General features: G+C 44.9%; 2 protein-coding genes across 2 annotated transcripts in view; one reads left to right on the top strand and one right to left on the bottom strand.

The window, feature by feature from the left end:
* TBCD (tubulin folding cofactor D) overlaps positions 1-8358 on the top strand; it is a 200748-nt gene extending 192390 nt beyond the window's left edge. Inside the window, exon 40 of the mRNA XM_004374331.2 lies at positions 7592-8358. Coding sequence (XP_004374388.2) covers positions 7592-7606 — 15 coding nt within the window. The 3' untranslated portion in view covers positions 7607-8358. The remainder of the gene's footprint in view (positions 1-7591) is intronic.
* A 186-nt stretch (positions 8359-8544) lies between these two features.
* B3GNTL1 (UDP-GlcNAc:betaGal beta-1,3-N-acetylglucosaminyltransferase like 1) overlaps positions 8545-25393 on the bottom strand; it is a 142268-nt gene continuing 125419 nt past the window's right edge. Inside the window, exons 9-14 of the mRNA XM_023729156.1 lie at positions 21012-21082; positions 20385-20520; positions 19960-20028; positions 18799-18873; positions 15012-15116; positions 8545-8736 (exon numbers count right to left, since the gene is read on the bottom strand). Of these exons, the coding sequence (XP_023584924.1) occupies positions 15036-15116; positions 18799-18873; positions 19960-20028; positions 20385-20520; positions 21012-21082 (432 nt within the window). The 3' untranslated portion in view covers positions 8545-8736; positions 15012-15035. The remainder of the gene's footprint in view (positions 8737-15011; positions 15117-18798; positions 18874-19959; positions 20029-20384; positions 20521-21011; positions 21083-25393) is intronic.

Here is a 25393-nt window from a genome sequence, read left to right as displayed (position 1 = left end):
AGGGCTTCTTTTGCTACTTTCTACTTGTTCAAGTTGTAGGGTTAATGTTTTGATTATGGCCCTTTCTTCTTTTTGGATGTGTGTATTTATTGCTATAATTTGACCTCTGAGCACTGCCTTTGCTATGTCCCAAAGGTTCTGGTAGGATGTGTTTTCATTCTTATTTGACTCTGTTAATTTCTTTATTCTGTCCTTAATTTCTTCTGTAACCCAGTAGTTTTTGAGCAACGTGTTGTTCACTTTCCATGTGTTTGATTTTTTTTTCCTTGCTTTTTCTGTTATTGATTTCTATGTTTATGGCTTTATGGTCAAAAAGATGCTTTGTAATATTTCAATGCTTTGGATTCTGTTAAAGCTTGCTTTATGGCCTAATATGTGGTCTATCCTGGAGACTGCCATGTGCGTTGGAAAAGAAAGTATACTTGTCTACTGTTGGGTGGAGTGTTCTGTGTATGTCTATGAGGTCAAGTTGGTTGACTGTGGCATTTAAATCTTCGTGTCTTTATTGAGCTTATTTCTGGGTATTATTTCTGGATATTCTGTCCTTGACTGAAAGTGGTGTGTTGAAGTCTCCTGCTGTTTTCAAGCTCTCCCTCTTTTCAGTGCTATTAAATTTATGTATTTTGGAGCCTTGTTGTTGGGTGTGTAAAATACTTATTATGGTTATGTGTTCTCCTAGTATATTGACCCTTTAATCATTATGTAGTGTCCTTCCTTATCCTTTGTCATGGATTTTAAAGTCTATTTTGTCAGAGATTAATATTGCCACTCTTGTTCTTTTTGATTGTTGTTTGCTGGATATATATATTTTTTCCATCATTTGAGTTTTAGTTTGGGACTTTAAGTCTAAGGTGTGTCTCTTATAGGCAGTGTATCGATGGACTGTGCTTTTTTTAATCCATTCTGCCACTCTGTCTCTTTATTGGTCTTTATAAGTCCATTTACATTCAGCGTAATTATTGATAGGTATGAGTTTAGTGCTGTCATTCTGATGTCTTTTTTGTTTGTGTGTGTTGACAGTTTCTTTGTTCCACTTAATTTTCTGTGTTGTCGTTTTTCTTTATGTATTTTCTTTTCATCTTTTTCATTGTTGTTGATTTTGTGTTTGCTGAGTCTTTTATTATGTTTTTCTTGTTTTTTATTTTGATGTGCAGGATTGTTAGTTTCCTTTGTGGTTACCTTAACTCCTAATTTTCCTAAGTTTAAATCACTCTTTTATTTCTGTCATGGTTTGAATTGTGTCCCCCCAGAAATGTGTGTATCAATTTGGCTGGGCCATGATTCCCAGAATTGTGTGGTTGACTTCCATTTTGTGATTGTAATTTTATGTTAAAGAGGATTAGGGTGGGACTGTAACACCACCTTTACCCAGGTCACATCCCTGATCCAGTGTAAAGGGAGTTTCCCTGGGGTGTGGCCTGCACCACCTTTTATCTCTTAAGAGATAAAAGGAAAGGGAAGCAAGCAGAGAGTTGGGGACCTCGTACCATCAAGGAAGCAGTGCCAGGATCAGAGTGCGTCCTTTGGACCAGGGTCTCTGTGCCGAGAAGCTCCTAGTCCGGGGAATACATGAGAAATCCGAGAGAGAGAAAGCCTTCCCCTGGAGCTGACACCCTGAATTTGGACTTTTAGCCTACTTTACTGTAAGGAAATAAACTTCTCTTTGTTAAAACCATCCACTTGTGGTATTTCTGTTATAGCAGCACTAGATGACTAAGACAATTTCTATGACTTTTATCTCATATGACTTCCTCTCCATATGAAAGATCTATGACTACATTTTTTAGTCCCTCTTTTTTGTGTTAATGTTGTCATCTTTTACATGTTGACATCTCTGTTTCCCTATTTTCAGCATTTTAGTTTTATTTTTGTGACTTCCCTATCTGGGTTGATATCTGGTTGCTCTGTCCTGTGTTCTAGTCTTGGGTTGTTATCTGATGTTACTGATTTTCTAACTGGAGGACTCCCTTTAGTATTTCTTGTAATTTTGGTTTGGTTTTTGCAAATTCTCTGAACTTCTCTTTATCTGGAAATGCCCTAATTTCACTGTAAGATTTGTGAGACAGTTATGCTGGGTATATAATTCTTGCCTGGCAGTTTTTTTCTTTCAAGTTTTATATATGTCATCTCATTGCCTTCTTGCCTGTATGGTTTCTGCTGAGTAGTCGGAGCTTAGTCTTATTGACTTTCCTTTCTAGATGAATTTTCGTTTATCCCTAGCCACTCTTAAAATTCTCTCTTTATCTTTGGTTTTGCCAAGTTTGATTACGTCTTGGTGACTTTCTTTTTGGGATCTACCTTGTGTGGGGTTCAGTGAGCATCTTAGATATCTTCTCATCTTTCACAGTATCAGGGAAGTTTTCTGCCAACGAATCTTTAACGATTCTGTCTGTAAAATCTGTTATCCCCCCTTGTTCTGTTACTCCAGTCACTTGTAGGTTATTTCTCTGGATAGAGTCTCACATAATTCTTAGGGTTTCTTCATTTTTTAAAATTCTTATATCTGATTTTTCCTCAAATACGTTGGTGTCAAGTGCTTTATCTTCAGCCTAATTCTGACTTCCACTGCCTCAGTTCTCTGTTTCTATGACTTTCTATTGTCTACTTCTGAAATTTTATTGTTAAAATTTTCTGGATTTCTGTTGGCTGTTTCTCTGTGGATTATTGCAGCCTGTTAAATGTGTCGTTGTGCTCTTCTCTAATCTTAAGTTCCTCTCTTGCTTTGTCTGTGTGTTCCTTGGCTTGTTCTACGTTTTGCATGGTCTCCTTCCTGATTTCATGAAGAGTTCTGTATTTGTATTCTACCTCTGGTAATTCCAGAAAGTTCTCTTCCTCTGGAAAATTTCTTGGTTCTTTGGGTTGGGAGCTTGCTGAAGCCATCATGGTCTTCCTCTTTATGTGATTTAATACTGTCGTCTCTGAGCCATTAATAAGTTATTATATTTATTTATTTTATGTTTGCTTACTGTGTCCTAACTTCTTGTTTTGGTATGCCCAAATAGGCTGCTCATGTGAGCTAGTTTGATCATTGGCAGTTGTGAAGCTCTAACGTCTTGTCACCAGGTGGTTAGATCTGTTACTAGGTATGTGAGCCCAGGAGTCCATTTACTTTTCTTGTAGGTATTCAGCTCAGGTGTCCAGGTAGTCGGTCACCAAGTGTGTGGTACAGGCTCTCACCAACAGTCCTAGATAGGCCGGGATGATTGGAGTAGGCACAGGTATCTGGCTGCAGTAGGGAGTCATGCTCTGAGCAAGGAGGGGTGTGATGGCTGCCCGAGTGTCTGGGAGGAAAGCGTGTCCCTGTTCCCTACAGCGTGTAAGTGAATGGGTTTTGCAGCAGCTGGACTATGGGCACCCAATGCTGTTGGCTGTAAGGACTTGGAGGCACCACTTATCCTTGGACCCACTGCAGGTGGCTAGGTGGCATGGGTGGAGCCACCAGTCCTCAGGCTCCTGAAGTGGGTAGGTGAGGACCCTGCTTAATTGGCAGAGCGGTGTCAAATGTTACGAACCTGCCACTTCACCATATAGCTGATACAGTGAAATTAGACTTCAGGTATATACCCTGTTGTACTGCGGTAATGAGGGCCTATGCTGTTGCAATGGGCCCACACAGGTCTATGCAGGGGTGAAAGGCAGTCAATGTCCGTGGACCCTTTATGCCTGTGCCTAAGCAAAGGAGCTGTGACTGCCCTGAGTTCCTAGCTTAGGGAAGCCCACAGATTATTTTTTCCGTTTGTTAATTTGTTCCCTCTCCAAGGCCGGGAGAATGGCTCAGGGTGCATGATGGGTCCTACTTCTGGCCTAGGGGATGCAGCAATGTCTGAAGCTGACCCAGGACGTGGTGCAGAGTGGGGACTAAGCAGGTAAATGGGAGAGAGTTTCTTCCCAAACGGGGTGTTTTTTGGTCCTCGTAGTAGGTTAAACGCATGTACTTATCTTCTGCCAACTGACCGCAGCTTTTCACTGGCTCTGGAGGCCTGAGCAGACTCTGTGCCGCCTGGTCTCTCCTGACGTGGGAAACGCATCCTGAACTCCACTGCTTGGCTCACTGCATATGTCAGCCTATCCGGCCTGCAGGGCGCCAGCTCCTGCCAGGTCTGGTAACTCCTCCCTGCTTCTGAACCGTCTCTTCCTCCCTCTGCCACTCAGTCCGATTCCTCAAGTTTACCTTTGATGTTCAGAGCTCCTGAACTGTCATATATAATGTATTCACTTATTTCTTCTGGACTTTGTTGTAAGAAAGACCACTGGAAGTGTCTGACTATTCCACCATCTTGGCCCTGCCTCCCTCCAAGTTTCTTCTGATTAGTGTTAGTGTGGTACAACTTTCTCCATCCCCCTCCTTTTAATCTTTTGTTGTTGTTAGGTGCCCGCTGGGTAGGTTCAAACCATCAGTCTTTCAGTTAGCAGTGAAGTGCTTAACTCTTCACACTACCAGGGCTCCTTCCTTTTTAATATATCTATGTATATATATTTAAAGTGGGTTTCTTGTAGACAGCGTGTAGTTGGGTCTTTTTTTTTTTTTTTTAAATCTACTCATAGTTTATGACTTTAATTCATATATTTAGACTATTCGCATTTAAAGTGGTTTTTAATGTAGTTGAAGTAGTATCGACCATATTTGTTAACTATTTTCTACTCATTGTCCTTTTTTGTTTTGTCCTCCACTCTTTTTTTTGCCTCCTTTGGTTTTAATTGTTCCTTTTATATGATTCCATTTGTATGATCTGCTCTGTAAGGTATCAATTATACAACTAATCTAAGCCTGCTTTCAAATAACATGATACTATTTCACAGGTGGTACAGGTATCTCATAACAGAGCATTCCAGCTCCTCCCTCCTGCCCTTGTAATACTGCTGTCATAACATTTCACTTATCCATAAGCGGTAATCAATCAATGTATTGTTGCTGTTATTATTTTAAACAGATTCTTATCTGTTAGATCACTTAAGAACAAGAAAAGATATTATTTTACCTTCATTTATTCATTTTGGACACTCTTCCTTCCTTTATGTAGATCCAAGTTTCTGACCTATATTATGTTTCTTCTCTCTGAAGAATGTCTTTTAACATTTTTTGCAAGGCAGGTCTGGTGGAGACAAATTCCAATTTTTGTGTGAGAAGGCCTTTATTTCTCCTTCAGTTTTGAAGGATAATTTTGCAGGGTACAGACTTCTAGGTTAGTGGTTTTTTTCTATAAATATTTCATTCCAATTTCTTTGCATAGTTCCTGAAGAGATGTCCAGTGTAATCTTATCCTTGTTCCTTTGTAGGTAAAGTGTTTTCTTCCTCTAGGTCCTTTGAAGATTTTCTCTTTTGACTTTTCTTTTCTGTAGTTTGAATATGATATGGTTATGTGTAGATTTTTTTGGTATTTTTTAACCTGTTTGGTGTTTCCTGAGCATCCAGCATCTGTAGCTTGATGTCTGTTAACAATTTTGGAAATTTTTCAGCCATTATTAAAGATTTCTTTTGTTCCTTTCTCTCTTTTGTGTCCTTCCAGTTATTCCCATTATACATATTATACCTTTTATAACTGACCCATAGTTCTTGGATATTTTGTTCAATTTTTTTTTTCAGTCTTTGTTCTCTTTGCTTTTCAGTTTGGGGAGTTTCTGTTGACATATCTTCAAGCTCACTGACTCTTTCATCATTACGTGCCCAGTCTCTGATGAGCCCATCAAAGGCCTTCTTCATTTTTGTTAGTGTTTTTTATTTCTAGCATTTTCTTTTAATACTTAAGAGTTTTCATCTCTCTGCTTGTATTAGCCATCTGTCTGCATGTTGTCTCCTTTTTTCTATTGGAGCCCTTAGCATGCTGATCATAATTATTTTAAATTTCTGGTCTGATAATTCCAATATGTCTGTCATATATGAGTCTGGTTCTGATGCTTTTTCTGTCTCTTTAGACTGTCTTTTTGACTTATAATTTTTTGTTGAAAGCTGGACATTATGTGTCAAATTAAAGAAACTGAGGTTCTTTCAGTTGTAATCCCGTGTAAAGCCCTGTTGATGTTGATGTGGTAGTAAGATATGGGCAAAGGGGAAGTGCCTTATGATCCAATGAATAGGTGTCCTGTAGAGTTACTATGAGTCAGAATCGACTCAATGGCAACAGGGTTTTGGTTTTTAGGTGAAACAGGAGTGCTCCAGGTGGCTGGAGTTGAGTATTTCCCTCCTCCATGTTGGTTAGGCTCGGGTAGAATGTCCCATTGTCATGGAGACCAGAGCACTATTTCAGATGGTTAACTTTTCCCTCCTCCTGCTGGAAGCACATGGGGATTTTTCTTCCAGCTTCACAGTGAGAACCTGGTGGGGCTTCTGGAGGTAAAACTCAAGAAAATACACCCGTCTTAGTTATCTAGTGCTGCTATAACAGAAATACCACAAGTGCATGGCTTTAACAAAGATTTATTTCTTCACAGTAAAGTAGGCTAAAAGTCCAAATTCAGGGCATCAGCTCCAGGGAAAGGCTTTCTCTCTGTTGGCCTTCTCATCAGTCTTCCCCCCATTAGGAGCTTCCAAAGGATGTGCTCCACTCCAGGCACTGCTTTCTTGGTGGTATGAGGTCCCCAACTCTCTGCTTGCTTCCCTTTCCTAAAAGTGGTGCAGGCCACACCCCAGGGAAACTCCCTTTACATTGGATCAGGGATGTGACCTTAGTAAGGGTGTTGTACAATCCTACCCTAATCCTCTTTAACATAAAATTACAATCACGAAATGGAGGACAACCACACAATACTGGGACTCATGCCTAAACAAGTTGCCTAAACAAGTTGACACATGTTTTTTGGGGACACAATTGTTTGTTTCAATCCATGACAACCCCCTTCCTGAGGCTGAGCCCTGCTCCCAAGGCTGGGTCCCCAGAAGTTTACTTTCTCAAGCTGGTCTGTACTCAGTTCCCAGCAACTGGTCAGTTTCCCTTTTAGTACTCCTAGCTGGTGCTGTGTCCACTGGTGGCACTTTCTCCTCCCAGTAAGTGGTGATCCGCTGTACCAGCCTGCCTGTCTTTCCAGTTTTCATGGTGGAGGTTTTCCCTGTGACCTCAGTTATCTGATACAGCTAAGAAAAGTTGTTGCTTTTTCAGTTTTTCAGCTTTTTTCTTATCATGAGTATGGGAATGATGGCTTCCAAGCTTTTTACAAGCCAGACAGGAAATCAGGAGTCCCCTTCTTGTGTTTCTTGCTTTCTAACTCAACATCAAACTTCTGAGTTAAATGTTTTCTACATTTTTATTAGGCAAATATCCGAAGTGTACGTAAATGAGAGAGAGAGAACAGTGTCCTGAGCTTCCCTCCCGCCCTGACTCCCTGAAGCAGCAGCATCCCTGATGGCTGGTTAGCATGTGGTGAAACTGGTCACAGCTGCATTCACAGCTGTCAGTCAGCCATGTTTGCATTTGTCTAGGTGGCTTCAGGTGACCAGGCTGTCCAGGGAAATGGTGGCTCAAAATGCAGCTTTTTGCCAGGAACTCAAATGTCTGTTTCAGTTCTTGCCACAGGGACTAGGGAGGGCTGGGGTCCCTGGCAGCTACCAGATGGGGGATAGTCCTGAGCAGTGCTGACTCTTGTGTCTCTTCTGCAGCCCAGTCCCCACTGAAGCTGTGTCCTGGGAGCTGGAGACCTTGGGCCACTCCCACTTGGTGCAGAAGGCCCAGGATGTCCTGCTTCTGAGGAGGGACGAGCCAGATGCCAGTGGTCAGCATGCAGAGGCTGGGCGGCAGTGTGGGCCACACTCACTGCAGCTCACACAGAGGCCATGGTACTGGGACTCTGTATCTGGAACCCTCACAGGCTCCCTGAACTCCAGTGCCCTCAACTTTCGATGCTTTTTGCCTTTACTGGAAACACAAGTGCGCCCCTATAAAACAACATATCAAGCAGCATCCTCTTTGTCCATTTCTGACTATGGTGCCTGGGGGCAGCCTCGTGCACATACACTGGGCTGGGAGGGCCTCTTGCTCCTGCCTGCAGGCTGTTGTCCCCACGCCAATCTTCAACCCTCAAAATAGAATGCCTTGCATTACACATTTGTGTGTTTTTAACTTTTTATAAACTGATTTTTATTTCATTCAGTGCTTAAATATGGCTCCCTCTTGAAATAAGGGCAGTTCTCCATTGTAGATGGAAAGATTAGCAGAGTCCCTTGACTGGCTGAAGTCACGAGTGCTGGGACTGAGCTGGCCAGGCAGCTTGCATCCAGGGTCAGCCCTGGACCATCAGGGAGGCTGGGAGACCATGGCCACACCAGTGGGGAAAGGCTCACCTCCTGCGGGGCCAAGTCCAAGGAGACGGAGCAAGTCCTTCAGAGACCACTGTCCACGGAGGGCCGGAGCGTGTCCTTCAGAGATGAACGTCCACAGCGGGCTGGAACACTCTGGAAATTCCCAAAAGTTCACTGGAGACACCACAGCAAACAGCAGGAGGGTGAGGTGCGTCCCCATAGATAGCAGGACCCTTTGCTGTAGAAAATCAAGAAAGCAGCTTTGGAGAAGTAATAGAATGGGTTGTTTTTAGTGTAATCAAAGCTGCTTAAATAACCACAAACAATTCCAGAGAAATGGCCTTGTTGAAGCATGGGAATAGGTCGATTCAACACCCAGACCCGCCAGGGACTCCATATAGTGAAGCTTCATCCAGTGCTGGTCTAACATTTCAATCCAAGTAAAACTAAACAGTTCCGCAAGGGGACATGTTGAACAAAGAAAGTAATGTACCAACGAACAGCAGCTGTGTAAACAAAAAGAATAATGTCGAATATGTGGATGTTTTTCAAAGCATGTAGACAGTAGTAGCATATAAACTAGGGGCAGAGTTGCTGACTGGAGTTAAAGCATGTCAGGTTCTTATACTGTCTGGAGTATAGTGCAGATAAGTGAACTGTCACCTTCACTAAGTATGCATGTTGACATATTTAGGGTAACCACAAAAAGAGTTAATATATGGAGAAAACCAAAAACCAACCTCGTTGTCGTCAAGTCAATTCCAACTCATAGCAACTCATAGCAACCCTACAGGACAGAGTAGAACTGCGCCATAGGGTTTCCAAGGAGCGGCTGGTGGATGTGAACTGCTGACCTTTATGGTTAGCAGCCATAGGTCTTAACCACTGTGCCAGGAGGGCTCCAATATATATGGAGAACATAACTTTTAATCTAGTCAGGGGGGAAATGAAACGAGAGAAAAAACTTTCGAAAATACAAGAATGGCAAGAGAAAAGAAGCAAAAGTAGATCAAGCAGCAAAATATTAAGTGTATTATTAGTACACAGACTAAATATAAATGGATGAAATTCTCCAGTTAAAAGACAAAGCTATTAGAGACTGGACAAGAAATAAAACGTAGCTCCATGCATTTGCAAGGGACACACCTAAAACAAAGACAGTAAGTCAAGGAAGGGGAAGAGATACAGTAGACAAATACCGACCTAAAGAAAGCTGGCCGGGGGTCATTAAAATAGTAGGTTTTACCTTAACACAGTAGGCTTTAAAACAAACAGCATTATTAGAAATAGAGAATATTACATGATAGTAAAAGGTTCAATTCATCAGGAAGATGACAGACCGTACGTACCCAGTAACACAGTGTCAGAATACATAAAAGCAAACAATCCAGAAGAAATTGATAAATCTGCCACCATAGTATATTAAAATCAATATATCTGATATAAAATTAAGGAAGCATATGGTTGAAAAATAAAGAAAAGGCTTGATCTAATGAACGTAAATAGGGTACAGAACCCAAATGGTGTGTATGTGTAAAACTGTATAAAGAGGGAAAAAAGTATGTGGTATGTGTCTATCTAGTTTGTATCTTTCCAACTTTAAGAACACAAGACTCTTCTTTAAAAAATATGATTTAAAAATAAATTATAATGAAAATTAGTAAAGATCCTGTGAATCACAATAGATTCACCACCTAAAGGATTTTTGAAACCTGAAGTGATACATTAGAAAAGAAGAAAAACTAAAAACTAATGAGCTAAACATATAAGAAGTTAGAATAAACCTAAAGAAAGTAAAAAAAATAATTGTAAGAGCAGAATTCATGAAATGGAAATGAAGCATAAGAGAGGATCAACAAATGGTGGTTCAGGGAAAAGTCGAACGAAGTGCCCAAGCTGTTGGCAAAACCCAACAAGAAAAGAATGACAGAATGTACAAATGAATGACATTAGCAATGAAAAGGGAGATACAAATATTGCAGACATTTTTTATGAAAAAGCTTTACATTGGATGGATGTGTGAAAACAGATGAACTGAGTAAACTTCTGAAAATACGCAATTTATCAAAATTAACTTAAAAAGAAACAGGCAACCTGAATAGTCTTTATAATCATTAAAGAAATGGAATCACTAGTTAAATATCTTCCGTGAGCAAATACCAGGCCCAGGCAGTTTTCTGAGGAGGGCCTACCAAATTTTCAAGAGACAGTCCCAATCCTACACACACTCTCCTAGAGAGTGTAAAGGTGAAGTCCACTCCCTTCACTCATATCACACAGCCAGCACAGCCCTGATGACCAAGCCAGACAGTGACACACAGCCGGACAGTACACAGCAGGATGACTGTGCAGTCTTGACACAAACACAGATGTAAAACTACTGCAAAAACGAAACAGCCAAGTTGGGTTTATTTTAGGAATGCAACAGAAAATCTGTTCATTTAATAATTTGATGAAAGACTCATATCCAGAATATATACGGAACCCAGAATATATAGAACACTCTTACAAAGCCCTGGTGGCACAGTGGTTAGGAGCTACGGCTACTAACCAAAAGGTTGGCAGTTCGAATCCACCAGCTGCTCTTTGGAAACCCTATAGGGCAGTTCTACTCTGTCCTATAGGGTTGCTATCAGTCAGAATTGACTTGATGGCAATGGGTTTGGTTTTGGGTTTTTCTTAAATCGATGAACAAAAGACAACCCAATTTAAAATGGGGCAAGATGTGAGCACTTAAAAAAGAAGGCATCCAAGTGGCCAGTAAGCATATGAAATGGTGTTCAACATCATTACTCATCAAGGAATTGCAAAGTAGACCCACGATGACACCCTATTACACACCCACTAGAAGTGCCCACAGTGGAACAACTGGAACTCACCCAGTGTTGTTGGAGTGCACAGTGGTGTAGCCACTTTAGAGAACTGGTAGTCTCTCATAAAGTTAGGCTCCGTAATTGTACTGCTAGGTTTCTACCCAAGATTGATGAAACCATTCATCCAAAAAGACTTGTACCAGAATAGCACCACATCTTTATTCATAACAGCCAAGAACTGGAAACAACCATTAATGCCTAGCAAAGGAAAAAGAATAAACTAACAGTTTATTCAGTGATATTTATTTATTCACAGTGATACAGTGGAGCTGTCATGGTTTGAATTATGTCCCCCAAAAAATGTGTGTATCAGTTTGGCTGGGCCATGATTCCCAGAATTGTGTGGTTGGCCTCCATTTTGTGATTGTAATTTTATGTTAAAAAGGATTAGGGTGGGACTGTAACACCACCCTTACCCAGGTCACATCCCTGATCCAATGTAAAGGGAGTTTCCCTGGGGTATGCCCTGCACCACCTTTTATCTCTCAAGAGATGAAAGGAAAGGGAAGCAAGCAGAGAGTTGGGGACCTCATACTATCAAGAAAGCAGTGCCGGGAGCAGAGCGCGTCCTCTGGACCAGGGTCCCTGCGCAGAGAAGCTCCTAGTCCAGGGGAACGCTGAAGAGAAGAAAGCCGACAGAGAGAAAAAGCCTTCCCCTGGAGTTGACGCCCTGAATTCGGACTTTTAGCCTACTTTAACTGCGAGGAAATAAACTTCTCTTCGTTAAAACCATCCACTTGTAGTAGTTCTGTTACGGCAGCACTAGATGACTAAGACAGGAGCACTGTACAGAAATGGAAAAAGAATCAACTACTGACACACACAACAATGTGGGAGACTCTGAAAAGCATGTGTTCAGCTAAAGAAACCAGACACACAAGAGTGCGTCACGACTGATTCCACTCGGAAACTCTAGGCCAGGCCAAACCCTGTCTGGTGACATCAGCCCAGCATAGCAGGAAATGGCGGGGCGCACAAGGCAGTCTGCTGGAGTGAAGGAACTGCTCTGTGTCTTGGTCTCTGGGATTATGCATCTATACGTACATGTATGTGTACAAGTGTGTACGTACATGTGTATATGAACACATTCACCACTCGTGTCAATTTGTCTACAAGGAAGACCAGCTAATAGAACTATTATTTAAATTTACGCACCAACCACTAATGCCAAAGATGAAGAAATTGAAGATTTTTACCAACTTCTGCAGTCTGAAATTGATCAAACATGCAGTCAAGATGCATTGATAAATTACTGGTGGCTGGAATGCAAAAGTTGGAAATGAAGAAGAAGGATTAGTAGTTGGAAAATATGATCCTGGTGATAGAAATGACACAGGAGATCAAATTTTGCAAGACCAATTACTTACTCATTGGAAATACCTTTTTTCAACAACATAAACAGCAACTATACACGACCTCACCAGATGAAATACACAGGAATCAAACTGACTACATCTGTGCAAAGAGACGATGGAGAAGCTCAGTATCATCAGTTAAGAACAAGGCCAGTGGCTGACTGAGGAACAGACTATCAATTGCTCATATGCAATTTCAAGTTGAAGCTGAAGAAAATTAAAACAAATCCATGAGAGTCAAAATATGACCTTGAGTATAATCCCACCGAATTTAGAGACCATCTCAAGAACAGATTTGACACACTGAACACTAATGACCGAAGACCAGATTGAGTTGTGGGATGACATCAAGGCCATCATATATGAAAAATCAAAAGGTCCTTAAAAAGACAGAAAAAAAGAAGAGACCGAAATGGATGTCAGAAGAGACTCTGAAACTTGCTCTTGAATGTAGAGAAGCTAAAGGAAAAGGAAGGAATGATGAAGTAAAAGAGCTGAACAGAAGATTTCAAAGGGCGGCTCGAGGAGATAAAAGTATTATAATGAAACATGCAAAGACGTGGAGATAGAAAACCAAAAGCGAAGAACACATTCAACATTTCTCAAGCTGAACTGAAGAAAAAATTCAAGCCTCGAGTTGCAATCCTGAAGGATCCTATGGGCAAAAAATTGAATGATGCAGGAAGCATCAAAAGATAATAAAAGCAATACACAGAGTCACTACAACTGGCTGATGTTCAGCCATTTCAGGTGGTAGCAAAGGATCAAGAATTGATGGTACTGAAGGAAGACGTCCAAGCTGCACTAAAGGTACTGACAAAAAAAAAGTTTGAGAAACTGACGGAATACCAATTGAGATGTTTCAACAAATGGATGCAACGTTGGAAGCACTCACTCATCTATGCCAAGAAATTCGAAGACAGCCCGCTGTCCAACTAACTGGAAAAGATCCATATATGTGCCCTTTCCAAAGAAAGGTGATTCAACAGAATGTAGAAATTATCAAACAATATAATTAGTATCACATGCAAGCAAAATTATGCCAAAGATGATTCAAAAATGGTTGCAGTACATCAACAAGGAACAGCAAGAAATTCAAGCTGGATTCAGAAGAGGACATGGAATGAAGGGTATCATTGCTGATGTCAGATCTTGGCTGAAAGCAGAGAATACCAGGAAGATGTTTACCTGTGTTTTATTGACTATGAAAAGGCATTCAACTGTGTGGTTCATAACAAATTATGGATAACATTACAAATAATAGAAATTCCAGAACACTTTATTGTGCTCATGAGGAACCTGTACATAGACCAAGGGGCAGTTGTTCAAACAGAACAAGGGAATACTGCATGGTTTAAAATCAGGAAAGGTGTGTGTCAGGGTTGTATCCTTTCACCATACTTAATTCACTCCATATGCTGAGCAAATAATCCGAGAAGCTAGACTATATGAAGAAGAAAGGGGTATCAGGATTGGAGGAAGACTCATTAACAACCTGCGATATGCAGATGACACAACTTTGCTGAAAGTGAAAAGGAACTGAAGCACTTACTGATGAAGTTCAAAGACTACAGCCTTCAATATGGATTACACCTCAACATAAAACAAAAATCCTCACAGCCGGATCAATAAACATCATGATAAATGGAGAAAAGACTGAAGTTGTCAAGGATTTCATTGTACTTGGATCCACAATCAATGCCCATGGAAGCAGCAGTCAAGAAATCAAACGACATATGGCCTTCAGCAAATGTGCTGCAAAAGACCTCTTTAAAGTGTGAAAAATGAATATGTCACTTTGAGGACTAATGTGCGCCTAACCCAAGCCATGGTATTTTCAGTCACCTCACATGCATGCAAAAGCTGGACAATGGAAGAAGTGATGCCTTTGAATTAAGGTGTTGGCAAAGAATACTTAATATACCATGGACCATCAGAAGAATGAACAAACCTCCTTCCATAATGCTCCTTAGAAGCAAGGATGGCAAGACTTTGTCTCAAGTACTTTGGACATGTTATCAGATCAGAAGGGACCAGTCCCTGGGACATCATGCTTGGTAAGGTAGAGGGTCAGTGAAAAAAAGGAAGACCCTCAATGAGATGGTTTGACACAGTGGCTTCAACAATGGGCTCAAACATAGCAACAACTGTGAGGATGGTGCAGGACTGACCTGATGGTGCCTAATGACAGTCACCTGTGAACACATGTATATGTGTGCATGTATATGTATACTTGCTAGAGACCTATGTTAGAGTTGCTATGGTCTGTGCATTTTTCATGTATGTAAATCATGCCTCAATAAAAATTTACTTAAAACACACACGCCTTAGTTAGAGGTCAGGCCCATGAAGGGGAAGGGTGTGCGATGCATCTAAAGTACTGCTTTTCACCTTTCTGCCAGCCAGCTGGATGTCACCACCCCTGCAGTGTTGGGACCCAGAGAGGGGGTGGGCACTGTGCCTTCTCTAGGGCCCTCGTCCCTCTTCACCTGCAAGGTTGTAACAATAGTGTCACTGCCCACCCTGTCGGCTGCACCAGGGCTTCGTACCTACCTGGGAATAGCTGCCGTGGCCCTGTCAGCTGAAGTGAAAGAAGTCCTGTCCCTCCTGCAGGTGCAGGGACCTCAGATTGTCCTCAAACGCGCCCCCCGTGAGATCCTGTGGGAGGAGCACGGGTCGAGTCACCCCAGGCCTCCCCCTCTGGCCACCTAACTAGCACGGGGGCCCCTGCTCCCCTGGTTCTGCACCCCCACCTGTGGGCTCCAGAGGACCCCCAGGTTTGGAGGGTTGCCTGTGTGTCTGCCTGCCTGTCAAGTGGTCTACCGTGAGCTGCTCTCTGCTAAGGGAGAAAACATGGTGGGTCATTAGGGACACGCAGCTTAAAACCAACGAGAGAGCCCTACACCCCCACCCCAAACTGGCAAAAACTGAAGTACGACCACACTAAGTCTGAGTGTGCCTCTGCAGCCCTGGGCCCCACTTCTGCCCCTGGGTGTGTGAGCCAGCACAGCCACTCCAGCTGGCACTGTCCCCGTGACCACATACTTCCACCCCAGGACCAACCCCAAGAAACGCACATGCGTGTGTCAGGACACGTCCACAGACTCTCATGGCGTTTGTAACAGCAAGACACTAGACATCCAGACGCCTACCGTCGTGAGCAAGAAGTAGTGTGTGATACGTAAGTACTGAGGACAAGCCCCCGAGGACAAGCTGTCCAGTTACACCCCACAGTACAGGTAACTCACAAACAGGGTGTCGGGTAAACGAAATCAGAGGCAGGAGAGTGCAAAGCTCGATTCCATTCACAGGAAGGACAAAAAGGGTGAAATCAAGCTGCGGTTTAGGGATGCACACACACACCACTGTAACGATTAGCAAAGAAATCACCGTAGAAACTGGGACAGTGTTGAGAGTGGTGTTACTGCTGCAGTGAGGGGGGAGCGCGGAAGGCTGCTGTCTCCCTTGACCTGGGGAGGGGGCTGCTTGGGTGAGCACTTCGTTCATGAAATTGTAGTACATTCGCGTTCTAGAGCAGGTGTCCGCAGAGTTTTTCATAAAGGCCCAGGTAGTAAACATTTTCAGCCTTGTGCCCATATTTGGTCTCTGAGGTAACTACTCAACTCTGGCTTTATAGTTTGAAAGCAGCCACAGCCATTGTAACATGGCTGTGTTACAACAGAACTTTATAAACGCGGGCAGTGGCCTGGATAGCTTGCGGAATTCAGTTTAGACAATTTTCTGCATGTGTATGTCACAATAAGAAATTTATTTAAAGAAGAAAAATTCTGGAAAAGCAGAGTAATAAAGGAAGACTAGGCTCACCAAGTGATAAACATCATAAAACTACAGTGATTGAAACAGCACAGGACACTTCCCAACTCCTTCTATGAGGCCAGCTCAACAACAGACAAATAACCCAATTAAAAGATGGGCAACAGATCTGAAGAGACATTTCTTCAAAAAAGATAAAATATAAAATAAGCACATGAAAAGAAGCTCAACATCATTAATCATTAGGGAAATGCAGATCAGATCCACAATAACGTACCACTTCACATCCATTATGATGGCTATTATATAAAAAACAAAAACAACAAGTGTTGGTGAAGATGTGGAGAAACTAGAACCCTCACTGACGGCTGGTGGGAATGTAAGACTGTGCAGCTGTTCTGCAAGACAGCCTGACTATTCCTCAAGAGGTTAAACATAGCATCACCATGTGACCCAGCAATTCCACTCCTAGGTATACACCCAAGAAAAATGAAAACACATGTCCACATAAAGAAGTTTACAGCAGCACTATTCCTAATATTAAACGATGCAGGAAGCATCAAAAGGAGATGGAAGAAACACACAGAATCATTAAACCAAAAAGAATTGGTTGACGTTCAGCCATTTAAAGAGGTAGCATATGATCAGGAACCGATGGTACTGAAGGAAGAAGTCCAAGCTGCACCGAAAGCACAGGCGAAAAACAAGGCTCCAGGGATTGATGGACCATCAATTGAGATGTTTCAACAAATGGATGCAGAGCTGGAAGTGCTCACGCGTCTATGCTAAGAAATTTGGAAGGCAGCTACCTGGCCAACCGACTAGAAGAGATCCATACTTATGCCTGTTCCAAAGAAAAGTGATTCAACCGAATGTGGAAATTATCAAACAATGTCATTAATACCACACGCAAGTAAAATTTTTCTGAAGATCATTCAAAAGCAGCTGCAGCAGTATATTGACAGGGAACTGCCAGAAATTCAGGCCAGATTCAGAAGAGGACGTGAACGAGGGATATCACTGCTGATGTCAGATGGATCCTGGCTGAAAGCACAGAATACCAGAAAGATGTTTACCTATGTTTTATTGACTATGCAAAGGCATCCGAGAAGCTGGACTGTACCAACAAGAATAGGGCATCAGGATTGGAGGAAGACTCATTAACAACCTGCAATATGCAGATGACACTACATTGCTTGCTGAAAGGTAAAAAGGACTTGAAGCACTTACTGATGAAGATCAAAGACCACAGCCTTCAGTATAGATTACACCTCACCATAAAGAAAACAGAAATCCTCACAACTGGACCAATAAGCAACATCATGATAAATGGAGAAAAGACTGAAGTTGTCAAGGATTTCATTTTACTTGGATCCACAATCAACACCCATGGAAGCAGCAGTCAAGAAATCAAAAGACACACTGCATTGGGCAAATCTGCTGCAAAAGACCTTTAAAGCGTTGAAAAGCAAAGATGTCACATTGAGGACTTGCGTGCTCCTGCCCCAGGCCGTGGTGTTTTCAATCACCTCATATGCATGCAAAAGCTGGACAATTAATAAGGAAGACTGAAGAAGAACTGATGCCTTTGAATTGTGGTGTTGGCGAAGAATACTGAATATACCATGGACTGCCAAAAGAACAAAAAGGTCTGTCTTGGAAGAAGTACAACTAGAATGCTCCTTAGAAGCAAGGATGGTGAGACTACAGCTTACATACTTTGGACATGCTGTCAGGAGAGAACAGTCCCTGGAGAAGGACATCATGCTTGGTAAAGCACAGGATCAGCGAAAAAGAGGAAGATCCTCAACAAGATGGACTGACACATTGGCTGCAAGAATGGTCTCAAGCATAACAACAATTGTGAGCACGGCACAGGACCAGGCAGTGTTTTGTTCTGTTTATAGCATCGCTACAAGTCGGAACCAACTCAATGGCACCTAACAACAACATTCCTGATAGCCAAAAAGTAGCTATTTCAGTTTGTTCTGTTTTTATTGTTTTGCCAGCTTGGGCCTGTATTAGTTATCTGTTGCTGCATAACAAATTACCACAAACTTAGTGGACTGGTGGTGTGGACGGCAGGGTGGGAGCCATTCTGAGGAGCCTGAGCCTCCTGCACTGCCCAGCATCCCTCCCAGGACAGCTGGGTTTAGGGCACATCTGTGAGGCAGGCCTCAGGAAGGCTCCCATGCATGTCAGCCCCGAGACTCCTGGAGTCTGGCTGTCTTCACCCACTTTACGGATCAGGACAAGGCGGTCTGGTAACTTTTCCAAAGTGGCATGGTCGTGGGGGCAGCACTGGGGTGTGAATCCCCTGCGTAGCTGCTTCTCTGTCCTCACGGCTGAAGACAGGAGACCCAGCAGGAGCACAGCCCCCGTCCGGTGGCCTGGCAGCGGCACAGCCCACCCTGTTAGGTGGCCTGGTAAGGGCACAGTGTCTCCCATCAGGTGGCCCGGCAGGAGCACAGCATCCCCGTCAGGTGGCCCAGCAGGGGCACAGCACCCCATCAGATGGCCCAGCAGGGACACGGCGCCCCCTGTATGCTACAGCCCCGACACTCACCAGTTTCACGCAGATGATAAAGGGTGGCTGAGCAGCGCGGAAGTGCAGGATTGGAACCCGGGGCTTGGGCCTTTCCTACAGGAGATGCAAGACCTCAGCTCTGAGCCACTTGTGTGCTGGCCACAGAGAGGAGCAGCTGCCCTCACGTTCTTCCTGGTGACAGTGACCCCACTGGGCAACTCCAGGGCCAGTGTCCACTGCGAACAGCCACAGCTCAAGTGACAAGAACCTGCGGCTGAGACGTGAGGCAGGCGCTGCGCTGTGGTCACAAGCCTTTGGGGGCAGATGGGCCAGAACCCAGAACTCAGGACCGGGACCAGAAACCAGAACCGGGACCAGAGACCAGGACCCAAAATCCAGAACTGGGCCTCAGAACCCGGACCAAGACCTAGTACCCAGGATCCAGGACCTAGGGTTGGGCCCAGAACCAGGACCTTACTTCCATCCACCTCCCTACCCCCACCGCCCTCACAACCACCAGGGGATCACAGACACGGGGTGCCTTGGAGTAGGAGCCTCTTCCTGGAAAGCGGGCCCTGGAGGGGAGTCTGGGTGGTGGAGTACGCTGAACACGGGGTAGCGACCAAGGGGGCGCACAAGGCAGATGTAGCTCCCCGCTGCAGATGCCTTGGAGGTCTCTGAGGTCAGTGTCCAACAGGCACCTTCCCCTGCCCCCACACCACCCCACGACCTGGCCCACTGCCCAGCCCAGTCTCTAAATGTGGAGACCAGACGCCCAACTGCAACCTGGGGCGCTGTGTCTTCGTGCTTCCTGCCCTGGGCATGGGGTGGTGGGGAGCCTCAAAAACCACCTCCCTCGGGGGAGGCTGGCACCAAAGCCCATTAGGGCGGGGGCAGGCCCATCAGGGTCCCTGCTGCCCCCAAGACCACCCAGGAGCCTGAGCAGGGCTGTACCTATTGGGCACAGGGGCCTTCCTTGTGAGCCTGGGCAGCTGGGTGTCCCCCTCTGGGCCAAGACGGGCTTCCTGGGAGGCAGGCTCTGTAGGGTGGGTGGGGGCAGGTGTCCCCCCTTGGCAGGCAGGGAGTGGACTGTGACCCCTGAGGTGGTGAGGCCAGGTCAGGTCCCATAAGCACCCCTAGCCCCAGGCTCCTGAATGTCCCCCGATCCTGTCCTCAGAGGAGGGTGCGGCCCCCACACACCTGGGAATCCTCGTAGCAGTAGAAGCCCTTTTTGATCTTGCGTTCATCAACGTCACAAAATGCTACTACCTAGGTAAAGAGCGGGACGCTCACAGCTGAGGGTCCTGGCTCGACCTCTCCTCGGGGAGGGGCCAGGCTGAGCCCACCACGATCTGCCCGCACCCAGGGAAGGGGAGAGCCACAGCAGACAAGCCACGTGGTGAGATGCCTCCTAAGGGGGTGCAGCGACTGGCCACTGATGCCAACGATGGCTGGTCAGTCACGGGGCTCTGCAGGAGACTGGCTCAAGGAAGAGCCAACCCTCCCTATCTGGAGGGGACAGGATGTCGAGAAGCTAAAGCGGGGGTGCTGGGTAGCAGAAGAAAGGGGGTGGGGGGACTGGGTAGCAGCAGGAGTCGGGGCTGCAGAGGGCGAGGGGGCCCCACCTTCTGCCGGTTGGCGGCCTCTAGGCTACGGTAGAGCCGCCGGCCCTGCTTGCCCGCATTCCAGATGGTGAAGGTCGCCCAGTATGGGAGCACCCTTTCTTCCAGAAAGCGGACGCGGAGGGTCCAGATGGTGCCTCTGTGGACAGAAGAGAAAGCATGTGACGTGGGCATGGCGGGGCTCCAGTCAGCTCCTCCATAACGCCACCCCTGTGACCTGGGATGACCTGACCCCAGCCTGGCTGGGCTCTAAGGGATTGCATGAATGAACAAATGAATGAGTGAACAGATGAGTGACCAAATAAATGAACAGATGACTGAATGAACAAATGGATGAGTGAAAAACGGTGAGTTAACGAACAAATGGATGAGTGAATGAACGGCTGAACGAACACATGGATAAGTGAATGGACAAATGGGTGAGTGAATGAATGGGAATCAATGAATGAACGAACAGGTGAGTGAATGAACGAATGGGAATGAATAAATGAATGGGTGAGTGAATAAACGGATGAGTGAACACCCACAGACACTGCTCCCTCCGCGTGTGCCGAGTTCCCTGAGCCTCGGTTTCTTCTCTGAATCCACCTTCCTTCTCTGCTTTCCCTTCTGCTTGGTGACAGCCCTCACCTCTTGGCTGCGGCCAAGGTGCCTGGAGGGTCCAGGCAGCCCACAATCAGCATCCCCCGCGTCAGGTCTGGCTAATGCTCAACAAGGACAGCAGGGGAAGGCAGGGACAGGAGGACTCAGTCCCCCTACTGGAGAACCCTGATTCTGGAATGCTGCCAATCTGAGGTGTCCCCACCCCAAGCTGTCAGGCCATGAGGTGACTGCCAGCTGGTGAGGGAGAACATCCTGGGGTCCAGCCTCAACTTCCCCCCTTCCTTCCTCCCTCTGGAGTTTACAATGCATTCTGTATTTCACTGCACAATCTGGATTCCATATGTGTTCTGGACTTTGCTGAATCTTCTGTATTTCACAGCATGTTCTGGATTCTACCACACGTTCTAGGTTCCTTCTGTGTTTTGGACTTTGCGGCATGTTCTGGGTTTCACAGATGTGTTTTCAACGTCCTACAGTGCATCTCTCAGGAACGGGGCATGATGGCACCGTCCACCCCAATCCTCTGGGTTTGGGTGGGCCAAGCCTCACTGGGTGACCAGGGGACCCACAGACTCACAGCAAAGCGACGTGTTTCTGGACAAAGTCCAGGGCTGGGTTATGGCGTGCCTGTCAGCAGCGACTGACATGGTTTCCATCTGAATATCCTGCCGCCTTAGCCTCCACCTCCCACTTTGAAGGAAACAGTTAATGGTGTGGCACTGTGATTCCAGCAGGAACATGCATGTGCACGATGACTTCCTAGTCCTGGGCCTTGGCCCTCGTGATGGTTTCACACCTCACGTAACACTAAGGAACGCCTGAGTCTGACAGACTTCACACCCCAACAGAGAGCCACCTGGGCAGCCTCACAGTGCCAAGCTTCGCATCATCCCAGCAACGGAAGCAGTGACTCCTGAGAAGGGACAACAGGGAGCTTCAGGAACTTTCAGCCCTCAGGGCCGGGAGACATGGCTCAGACAAGAAGTCCCTTCAGTGACAGGCTGCTTTCACAGTGGAGAACATGGGGTGGGGCAGTCCTGAGATTCCTGAGTGCCTGGCTGGGGCAGCTGAGGGGACAGTGGGGGACCCTCCCTGTGCAGGGGGGACAGAGACAGGCTGCCCACTCCAGGTTCCCAACCAGCTAAGTTGACGTTTGGGTCCTGGGTGGGAGCCGGCGGAGAAGGCCTGCTGAGTGGGGCATGGGCTTTGTGGGACCCCATGGTTCAGAGGGCTCTTTACTTCTTAAAGATATTATCTCTTTATGCTTCTTGGCATATCTAAAATTTTTCATAGTAAATTTTTTAATGCTACAAATGCTGCCCAATGTCAATTTAAAATAAAAGGACAAGAATCAGAGCATACTCTCGAAACAGAGGGCTTTGTGAAAGTTTGAAATAATTCAACTCTTCAGGAAGCCTGAGGCTACGATTAAAGCCCATTACCCTGTGAGGTTTGTGACTCTCAGCTCAGGTATAATCCCACACAGAAACTGACATTAGATCACTGCTTTCGTGCTGTGGGTGGCAAAGCCTCACGATGCAAAACAGTTCTCGCCATCAAGGACGGTCTGTCAGCACGCAGGACCAGGATGTGAGGCATTAAGTCCTCTGGCCTGCTGCCTGGTTTCTCCCTGGGTATGCAGCGCCCGCTAAACTGCAGGGCTGGCGTGTTGTGTGTGCACCCCCCAGAGACCTGTGCTTCATGGTGCTTCACATGAACTCGCTTCAAAGAATCTCAAAGTGGAGAAGACACTTAAGCAAACCTTCAGGATGATGAGAGAGAGATTCTAGAGTATTCCAGCACTTCCACAGTTCTGTCAAGGAGCTTCCACCAATGGAATACCTGGAGGACCGCACCCAGACAGCTGCATTTTACTTCCCAAAGTTTTTCTACTCCATTTATGGGTGGTGGGGAGGGCTTCCTCCTTGGAGGTGCTTCTCAGATATTTAAATTTGTTACTAAGGTTTAATTACGCCGAGTATAGTTGACAGAGCTTAAGCGTGGAGGTCCGTGGGTTATGATAAATGCATGAATCCGTGTAATCCACACCCTAGAGCATTTCCATCACCCCAGAAAGTTCCCACGCGCCCCCGCCCTGAAGGAAACCATGCCTCTCGTTTTATCACCATGGACAAGGTTTGCCTGTTGTAGATGTCACATAAATGGAATCCTACAGTATGCACACTTTGTGTCTGGCATTTTTCACTAACCACATGTTTTTGACATTAATCATGTTGTCATATGTATCAGCAGATTGTTCTCTTTACTGCTGAGGAGCATCCATGATACATCTCAAAATGTGTTTATCCATTCGCCTGTTCGTGAACATAGGGATTGTTCCCCATTCTTGGCAATTATTAATACAGCTGTTACAAATATTCCTCTACATGTGCTATGGGGACACATGTTTTCATTTCTCTTGGATAAACATCTAGAACAGAAATTGCTGGGTCAAAGGGCTGGTATCAATTTAGTTAACCAAACAGTTTTCCGAGGAGGCTGCACCATTTTATACTCCTGAAAGAAATGCATGAGAGTTCTCGTAGTCCCACACCCTTGCCAACATTTGGATTTGCCAGATTTATTAATTTTAGCCACTGAAGTGTGTTGTAGTTTCAATTTGCATTTCCCTGATACTAACGATGGGCACTTTTTCATGTGCTTACTGACCATTTGTGTATTTTGCTTTGCTGAGTGTCTTTTCAATATTTTGCCCGTTTTTATTGGATTGTTTGTGTTTTTAATTGTTGGGTCACAGGGATTCTTTATATATTCTCCATACTATTCTTTTGTCAGATATATGGATTGTGAATATTTTCTCCCAGTCTGTGGTTTGCCTATTTATTTTCCTAATGGTGTCTTTTCATGGGCAAAACTTTTAAATTTTAATTTTGATGTCTATCAGTTTTTAAATGGTTAGTGATTCTGGTGTCTTCTCTAACAAAATTTTCCCCAAATTGTGAAGACACCACCTGATGTTTCCTTCTAATAGTTCTGTTTTAGCTTTTATATTTAGGTCTAACATCCATCTCAAATTAATTTTTCTGTATGGTGTGAGCCAGCAGTTGAGATTTAAGTTTTGTTCCATGTGGACATCCATTTGTTGACAAAATTTTCCTTCCTCTGTTGAATGGCTTTGGAGACTTTGTGGAAAATCAACTGACTGTATAATATGAGTATTTCTGGATTCTTATTGTTTAACTATTTTTTTACTGTTATTCTATTATTACACTTTCCTGATTACTGTGTTTTAGAGTACATCTTAGAATCAGGGACTGTGAGTCCTCAAATTTTGTTCTTCCTTTCAAGATTGCTTAAGCCATTTGGGGTCCTTAGAATTTCCTGTGAATTTTAGGAGTATCATTTCTACAAAGAAGCCTGCTGGGACATTTATCAGGACTGTGCTGAATCTACAGATCAATTTGGGGGAAAACTGACATGTTAACAATAATGAGTCTTCCAAATTATGAACAGGGTGTATCATCTCTCTAACAATAGGTCTTCTTTAACTTCTCTCAACGTTTTTTGTAGTTTTTAGGGTAGAGAACATACACATACTTTGTTAACTTTACCCTGAAGCATTTTGGTTTTGATATTATTGTTCATGTTTTTTAATTGCATTTTCAATTGTTCATTGCTAGTCTATAGAGATGTTATCTATATCTATCATCTATTTTTTTTTTAACTTGCACACATATATATTTTAAACTGAAGAATTAAAAATACATCCCCTCGTTTTCTTCACTCAAACTCCATTCTTCTTATCTCTCTACCCTCTTTGGGAGTCCTGGGGCTGAGAAGAAGAGGGAGAGAGGAAAGCAGCCAGGCCTCCCACAAGGTCAACGGCCAGGTCTTCCACCTTGTGAGGCCCCAGCTAGTGGGTTTGGCTCCCCTTAGTGGGGTGGGGAGGTGGAGGGGAAAGAAATCGGCCCCTTATGCCCCCCATGCCTATAATGGAGTCAGGTGTTCCAAGGGGCTCCCTCTGAGAACAGGTGGGGTTAGAGCAGGTGAAAAATATGTAGATTTTACCTCAATCACAGAAAGAGGACAAATGGGCCGGTTGCCTGCATCCCTGGACTCCTGGTCCTTGGGGACCTGCCCGCCTCCTCCCCTCCACACTGGGCTCCCGTAGTACCACAACCACTGTGTGCCCACCGACTGGGGTGGGCAGGGACCGGGTAGGGTCCATTCATCCATGTACCTCAGCTGCCACCCCTCCTTCCCCCAGCCCTCCAGCAGTCCCCCTTCAAGCCCTCTCAGCTCCCCCATCCCCTGCCCTCAGCCCCCCTCATTCCCTCCCCAGGCCTCCTATTCGACTCTCAACCCCCTCAGCAACTCCCGGGCCCCACTCCGCCCTCAGCTACCCCGCCCTCAGCCCTTGAAGCCCCTCATCCCCCTCAGCATCCTCC

This window comes from Trichechus manatus, unplaced genomic scaffold (assembly GCF_000243295.1).
Source record: "Trichechus manatus latirostris isolate Lorelei unplaced genomic scaffold, TriManLat1.0 scaffold00028, whole genome shotgun sequence".
Classification (NCBI taxonomy): domain Eukaryota; kingdom Metazoa; phylum Chordata; class Mammalia; order Sirenia; family Trichechidae; genus Trichechus; species Trichechus manatus.
Note: the sequence above shows the minus strand (reverse complement) of the source record. Positions and strands in the feature narration are given on the sequence as shown.